General features: G+C 48.3%; 1 protein-coding gene across 1 annotated transcript; it reads left to right on the forward strand.

Moving 5' to 3' along the window:
* The first annotated feature begins 7232 nt into the window (after positions 1 to 7232).
* On the forward strand, positions 7233 to 8170 carry LOC126986019 (putative proline-rich protein 21). Its single transcript, XM_050841705.1, has 2 exons — positions 7233 to 7287; positions 7761 to 8170. Exons 1-2 carry the CDS (start codon positions 7233 to 7235, stop codon positions 8168 to 8170), a joined length of 465 nt encoding a protein of 154 aa, XP_050697662.1.
* Positions 8171 to 8655: the final 485 nt, after the last annotated feature.

Genomic DNA, 8655 nt, shown 5'->3' on the forward strand with positions numbered 1-8655 from the left:
TCTCTCTCTCTCTCTCTCTCTCTCTCTCTCTCTCTCTCTCTCTCTCTCTCTCTCTCTCTCTCTCTCTCTCTCTCTCTCTCTCTCTCTCTCTGCTTATAAGATAATTTTATACATTCTGTGTATATCTCTTTTCATAAGAAGGGTGAAATTCATAGATTCAGTATAATTGATAAAATTAAGAAATGAGGAATAAGTAAGTGGACCATCTGTCACTGCGTGGGTCGAGAGAGTTTGAGTGGACAGCCAGGGCAGCTTCCTTCCTGGCCGTGGGCGGAGTGATCCCGGGTCCCTCCCCCCCGGCTACCTGTGGATTAAGTGCCTCCGGGAGACGAAACTCATCGGTCAAGCATATTCGTTTTTTCACTCACTTGTGGACAAGCTATGAGGCGATTACGAGTTCAACACGTTATCAGACCATGGTGAATTACACACACATCTCCGTCCAAGGGTTTAATGCATTCAGGCTAAGTATCGTACAAATAGGTTGCTGGGGTTCGAAGTTTTTAAATGGATGAAAGGCTTCAACAAAAATACTACTGCTACTAACAATAATAATAGTTTTATTTCGCCCAGTGGCATATTTAAAAAGACAAGAACGTGAACGAAATCGAACGAGATACATTATATAATCATATAAGCGTGTGCATGTCTTGATTCTTGGATTCTCTCTCTCTCTCTCTCTCTCTCTCTCTCCGGCTGATGCCCCGCCCAGGATTGTCAAAAGCCCGTTTGTCGCACTGATTAGATAATGTTTTTGACAGAGTCTGTAAGAATGCACTTACGACGTTATGGAAGTCAACTCTCCCCAGTGTAAAATGTAGAGTTTTTGTGCTGGCCATAAATTCTCTTAAAAGTTTTTCACTTGTTACACATAAAGCTACTTCGTCGTCTGTAGGATATTTTGATGTTCCTTTGCTTTGATAATTGATAAGGGAGTGTATGGAGAAGGCAGGGGCGCCTCAAGGCTAAAGCGTCAATACAGGCCTTGTAATGCAATTATACTGATCTTCCCTTGCTCTTAAGATTGATAAGGGAGTGGCGCCTCTCAAGGTTGAAGCGTCAATGCAGGCTTGTATTGCAAAGCTATTTTTAGACTGTACACAAAGCTGGTGTTGTTCCAAATGTTCTCCGTCCTGATTCGTTCCGCGGGAAGCCTTGTAAACTTACTCCACCACATGCTATTACTGTTTATTGGGTCATTTTCAGCTCCAACACAACACATAGACACCAGAGAAGCACTTTCTACCACTGTAAGCCGATGCATGGCGATTGAAATTTAAGTGTTGCAGTTTCTAAAAAAAAAGTTTTTTTTATTATTATTCTCCTGTAGCTCCGGTAGGGTTTCTTGAGGGCCCCAGCCCGTTATAGGCGCAGGCTAATTTTATTTATAGTGGCCCCCGGTGCTCCTCTTGACCGAAGTCGCTGAAGTTAGGGTTGACTGAAGATCCGGACAGCATGTGGGTATTCTTCCGCCACTCGGCGATGACTTGAAAAATCAGCGTGTTTCGGTGGGACTTGAACGTAGTCCATGCTAGGTCCTTGGGCTCACCACTCCCGCACGTATCATGTTGACATGCTATTTTTCATTAGTTGCGGCTACATGTTGGGTCATTTTCAACTCAACACATACTACAGACGAATGTAGGAAAAAATCGCACCAGAAAAAAATGGCTCAGGAAAAAAATGGCATATTCTTCAGCGTAGGAAAAAAATGGCACAGGAAAAAAATGGCATATTCTTCAGTGTAGGAAAAAAATGGCATATTCTTCAGTGTAGGAAAAAAATGGCACATTCTTCATTGTAGGAAAAAAATGGCACATTCTTCATTGTAGGAAAAAAATGGCACAGTAAGGAATGCGACGGAGCTGAATTGTTTGGATCTCGTTTTTGGCCCGTTGTAAGTCTGATCGAAGTAGGTGACGAAAGGTTCCATGTCCTCTGGTGTGCTGTTTTGTAGGAAATTCATGCCAGCAGAAACACCCCGGAGAAGAAGAATAGCTAGATTCTACCATACCACAAAACAACTATATTTCCTCACTTTCTTTGTAGATAGTAGACAGCCCCTACTCTTGTATTTTTCTTCAGGGTGACTGTGTCAAATGGCAGAAACAGCAATGAAGATCACTGCTGTTCCGAGAATTGCTGTGATGGATTGTAGAGTTCCTTGCTCGAAGTCAAGCATAACGGTTAAAGGGTCGATACAGGAGGTATTCCCCATATATAACAAGAACTGCCTTGAAAAGTTTCTCATATGTATCTTGTTCACTTTATGGCAAAAGCAATAATACGGTCGTCACTGTCTGGACCATTGTCATATATCAGGAATGGTTGTGGTCCTGGTCCACCTGAAATAACAAGCTGTAATGCAACGGTCACGAGGTTGACTAGCGCTTTGGTGATGCTGAATGAGTCTTTTACAATGTTCCCGAGATGCGAAATGAGCCTGAGCTTCTTTTTCCATGGCTAAGGCAGTTCGGTGTATATATTCACGATGGCGAAATGTTCGAAACCCGTAATTGATACCTGTAATAATAGCATGCAAATATTTTTGTGTGCCATTTTTTCCTACGCCAAACTTTGTGACATATATTCATGTGCCATTTATTCTTGCGACATTTTTTCCGAGTACCGATACAGACAGCAGAGAAACACTTTTTGCCACGTCCGTCCAGCAGCCTCATTGTATGCTGAATGTAGTGAATGAATGATTGAAGAGAGCAGCCAGGGTTGGGTCAAGTCCATTCTGCATGGTCAGGTCAGGGCTTGGCAGGAATGGACGCCTGCCAACCAGAATGACCTCACTTTTTCCGCTCCTCGGCCTCCTCCCATCCTACCCCCATGGTTCTGCCTTACCTCCTACTGAAACATGATGGCCAAGTCTAACACAACTGGCTTCATTTGACAGTACAGCAGGCGCGGCTCCTGGCCTCTCCACCCTTCCTACTTCTGTGGGTGGATTAAATCATTAGAGGAAGAGGCATCATCCGGAGAGAGAGAGAGAGAGAGAGAGAGAGAGAGAGAGAGAGAGAGAGAGATGACGCGGCCTGGCGGAGGAGAGATTAGATACTAGTATTTAATCTCCCCTCCGTCCATGGCCACGCCGTGTCATCTCCCTGCCCTAGCCCAGTTCAGTGACAGTACAGTATAGGTCCTATAGGACTTGCCACACGCACTTACAGACGTGGACGGGTGGGGGAAAACAAGGAGAGGAAATAAGAGCATAAATCGACGATATAAGGAAAATACCTACACTTACTTCCTTTCCCATCCACACCTACCTCAACCTTCCACCCCACCTAATACCTCCATGACCCTCTCTCTCTCTCTCTCTCTCTCTCTCTCTCTCTCTCTCTCTCTCTCTCTCTCTCTCTCTCTCTCTCTCTCTCTCTCTCTCTCTCTCTCTCTCTCTCTCTCTCTCTCTCTCTCTCTCTCTCTCTCTCTCTCTCTCTCTCTCTCTCTCTCACACACACACACACATTTTTCCCTAACCAACTTTCCACCCGAGATGCAATTGCCACCGAAGTGTGAAATTTGGTGCCGTGGAGGGGGTGAAGAAGGGCAGAGGGAGATGAAAGAGGGAAGAGGAGAGTGAGAGGAGATAAGGAGGTAAAGGGAAAACTGGCTGACCCATGGGCGGGCCTCTGAGCCTACAGCAAATACTAGAATCCCCCTGAGAGAGAGAGAGAGAGAGAGAGAGAGAGAGAGAGAGAGAGAGAGAGAGAGAGAGAGAGAGAGACTTATTTACAAACAGTATCCACATTTGAGAACAAAGACTGTATTGTCTGCATGAGCACAGTCTTGACATGATATAATTTACAATATTGAGACTTGACATTGCAGAGGAATATAAGTAGCAGTATCATATTATTATTATTATTATTATTATTATTATTATTATTATTATTATTATTATTATTATTATTATTATTATTAGTTGTAGTAGTAATATTGTTATTGATATATCTATATATATATATATATATATATATATATATATATATATATATAGATATATATATATATATATATATATATATATATATATATATATATATAATTATTATCCTCAGAACTAGATGATGATGGAAGATGTATCCGAAGCGATGCAAGTGAGACAAGCAGCAGCACAAGGTGGAAATGTTTCAACAGCACCGTTGTGGCGACCTAACCCCGCCCCGCCCCCGCAGGCCGCCCCTCCGCTGTACCCCCAGGCCGCCCCACCGCCGTACCCCCAGGCCGCCCCTCTCCCGCACCCCCAGGCCGCCCCGCCCTCGGCCAGTCATCCGGGAACGGCATGGAAGGGCAGCCACCAGTTCCTGCCCTATACCAAGCCCACCCAACCTGCACCGCCTGGCCTCGGCCCTGGGAATCACTACCCTGTGGCCGGCAGTGTAGGGTTCGGTGCCGTAAGCCCGCAAGTCCCGTCACAGGGTTGTCACTGCCCCCTGGTTGACCTGACGGGCGACGGGCAGGGTACGCCGGGCCAGGAGTGGGAGCAATATCAGCAAAAACATCGGCAAAGAAAGCAGCAACAAATGTGGTTGTATCAGCAACAAGAGCGTTGGCAGCATCAACGAGAGCTAAAAAGATTACTGCTGTATCGACAACAAATGCACCGTGGAAGGTCTCCGCAAACACAGCAACAAAATCAAGAGCTTATACAGCAGAGATGGCAGACGGCTTGGTTACGGCACCAACAGCAGCTGGGAGAACAGTCAGGGCGTCTATACGATCAGAGGCTTCCATTACAACACCAACACCAAGCACCACAACCTCAAGGACACCCCCAGCAGCTGATGGAACGGATGGCACTGCCTCAACAACAACACCTTCAACAGCAATCAGCACTACCCCCACAACCACAGCTGCCAGTACCGCCCCCGCAACCAACTCCACAACAACTGCCTGTACAGCCCCCATATCCGCCACAACCACATCTGCCAGCACAGCACCTCCATCCAGCACAACCACAGCTGCCAACACTACAACCATTGCAGCTGCCATCACCACAGCACCTGTCACCTCCACTACACCAAACATGTCCAGCGGTAGACCCATACAACTTGCTATCCCCAAGTCAACTACCAACATCACCATCACAGCTACCACCATCACCACGACAACAACCACAACCATCACCACAAATACAACCACAACTATCACCACAACTACAACCATCACCACAAGTACAACCATCACCACAGCTACAACCATCACCACAGCTACAACCGTCACCACAACAACCACAACCATCACCACAACTACAACCATCACCACAACCACAACCATCACCACAACCACAACCATCACCACAACTACAACCATCACCACAACCACAACTACAACCATCACCACAACAACCACAACCGCCAAAACCTCGACGCCCAATGCCCAAGCTCCACCTTCTGCCTCAACACTTGCTCCCCAAAAGATACAGAAGCTTAACCATAACACCTCCCTCCCAACCCTCAACACCGCCAACACCATCAACACCACCACAGCCAACACCATCAACACCACCACAGCCACCACCACCATCTTCACCTGAAGTTACAGTGCTGATTGAAGTTCCTGCAGCTCAGCCCAAGAACTCAGCACCACTTGACTCAACCTCCTTGACTCCACACCCCTCTGCACCACCTCAGACAAGCACAGTATCACAAGTATCTGGTAATGTGGCCTTGTCTTCCTCTCAGCACCAGTCAGCACAACCTATGCATCAGTCACCCTCACCTCACCTCCAGTCAACAAACGGTCAACAAAATGTATCACTTTTGAATCAGGAAACACCACCACCACCACCACCACCACCTCACCATCAGCCAGCACAACCACATTCACATATACACCACAGCTCACAATCATTACATCTTCAGTCACAAGCACCACCATCATCCTCTCAGAACAAACCAGTGTTACCACCACCACCACCATTTACAACAAGAACAACTGCGGTACTCAGGACAGTATCTCATTCAACCATAGCTCCTCACCCAGCCACCTCAGCAGTTCAACCAACCCTCTTACCACCTCAACCGACCTCCCTACCTCCCCAACCAGTACTTACACCTCCTCAACCAACCCCCTTACCTAAACCAGTATCCACACTTCCTCAACCAACCCCCTTACTGCTTCAACCAATACTCACACTTAAAACAACCCACTTGAGACAAATAGTCACAGCTCCTCAACCAACCCCCATACCACCTCAACTATTACTCACACTTTCTCAACCAACCCCCTTACCACCTCAACCAATACTCACATTTTCTCAACCAACCCCCATACCACCTCAACCATTACTCACACTTTCTCAACCAACCCCCTTACCATCTCAACCAATACTCACACTTTCTCAACCAACCCCTTTACCACCGCAACAAATATTCACACTTCAAACAACCCACTTAAAGAAAATGATCACAGCTCCTCAACCACCCCCCGTACCACCTCAACCAGTACCCACACTTCTTCAAACTACCCCACATGCAGTACCTCAGTCTGCCTCTTTAGCACCGCAACCAACACCCGTACCACCACTTTCAGCGCTTGAACCACCTCAACAAACTCCGCCAGCTTCTCAACCGACTGCCTCAACCCCACAAGCTAGCACATCAGCTCCTCAGCACAACCAGCACTCACAAGAGGAATTAAAACGAGTTAAGAGAAAGAACAAACTCAAAGCTCAAAGTATTGGAAGGAGAAGTCTGGGAAAGTTTGAAAAAGTGCTGATCAATGAAGACTTAACTGCAGTGCCTCATTATCTGTCCTCCTCCTCCATTTTTGCACCCTCTACCTCCTCCTCCTCCTCCTCTACCTCCCCCTCCTCTACCTCCCCCTCCTCCTCCTCCTCTACCCTTGCTTCCTCCTCCTCTACCTCCTCCTCCTCCTCCTCTATCCTTGCTTCCTCCTCCTCCTCCTCCTCCTCTATCCTTGCTTCCTCCTCCTCCTCCTCCTCTATCCTTGCTTCCTCCTCCTCCTCCTCCTCCTCCTCCTCTTCCATCCTTGCTGGCTCCTCCCCCTCCACTCATGCTTCCTCCTCCTCTTCCCCCTCCTTCGCCTCCCTCCTTGCTAGACTTATGAGGAATCAAGAGGCAGAAAATGTTGAAGTGCCTAATGAGAGCCTTGAAGATATTCCAACACCTACAACCTCATCAGTGGATTGTAGCGGATGGACAGCTTGCAACAAGGTGTCCTTCTCGAGGTCAGAGATCAAGGATGCACGTGCCCAAATGAAGCTGCCGGAGGGACGCATTCCCTGCTTCATGTGTCATCAGGTGGTCAGCAGTAAGAACATCCATACACACCTCCTCTTCAGTCAGTTGTCTTGTATGAACTGCGGCGCCACTGTCAAGACCTGCAAGGATTTCCTCACCTTCAGTGGTACCTCAGAACCTTGCGTTACTATAGAGAAAAATATAGTCGATAGAAGAGACGAACACATGCTAGCGTGGAGGGCAGACCCCGTGGATCTGCTGGCTTACAGCTGCCGGAGGATGTTGGTTGAAATGACATCAGCCCGACCGTCAACACGAGACGTAACTATGTTAATGAAGAAGGTGGTAAAGTATTACCTGCCTCTTATTAACTTGGTGCTGTGGGGTCCTGCTGTGCGGCGCTGCAAACAGTACATAGATTATATGCTCCGTACGCTTCAACCCAGCACATCTCGCCCCCAGGACGAAACTACCCAGGACAATGACGGGACTTCTTCAACCCTCGGCCCTGTCCTGCAGCACCTCACCAATGCTCCTTCCCAGCCTCAGCCCAACACAGCACCACCCCAGTCCCCATCAGCCCCTTCCCAGACCAACACAGCACCACTCCAGTCCCCATCAGCCCCTTCCCAGACCAACACAGCACCACCCCAGTCCCCATCAGCCCCTTCCCAGACCAACACAGCACCACCCCAGTCCCCATCAGCCCCTTCCCAGACCAACACAGCACCACCCCAGTCCCCATCAGCCCCTTCCCAGACCAACACAGCACCACCCCAGTCCCTATCAGCCCCTTCCCAGCCCAGCACACTACCAGTCCTGTCCCTATCAGGTCCCTCCCAGCCCAACATGCCACCGTCTCAGGTCCAGTCAGCCCCCTCCCAGCCCAACACACCACCGTTCCAGGCCCAGTCAGCCCCCTCCCAGCCCAACACAGCCTCAGCACAGCTTGAAACAGACCCATCACAGCCGAGTGGTGACTTTATGCTGTATAGTGCAACCCCATCGCAGCCTAACTCAACCGAACTCCAGCCCAAGGAAGCCCGGAGCCAGCCAAACACAGCCCCCTCACAGGGTTCTTCAGCCCCATCACAACCCAGCTCACACCCTTCACATCTTGCAGCCCCATTCCATGCTATAGCAGTTCTATTGCGACCTACCAGTAGAAGTAAGCAAGGCAGAAGCACTGCCGTGAAATTAAAGAAAAGGAAACCAGAGATTGAGGAAAAGATGGAAAAGAAGACTTCACCGGAGGGAGAGAAAATCCGTCCCCGCGCTGATAAAGAGAGGGAGGAAAGAGTGAAAAGAAGAATACCAGGGAGAGGAGTGAAAAGGATATATGAAAGCCTGCAGGATCAGTCCCCCCTTAAACGAAGGCAAGACGAGTTACTTGAGGAGGAAACAGCTTGGTTAGGAGAGAAAATCCGTCCCCAGGCTG

The sequence above is a fragment of the Eriocheir sinensis genome, chromosome 61 (genome assembly GCF_024679095.1).
Source record: "Eriocheir sinensis breed Jianghai 21 chromosome 61, ASM2467909v1, whole genome shotgun sequence".
NCBI classification, from domain to species: Eukaryota; Metazoa; Arthropoda; class Malacostraca; order Decapoda; family Varunidae; genus Eriocheir; species Eriocheir sinensis.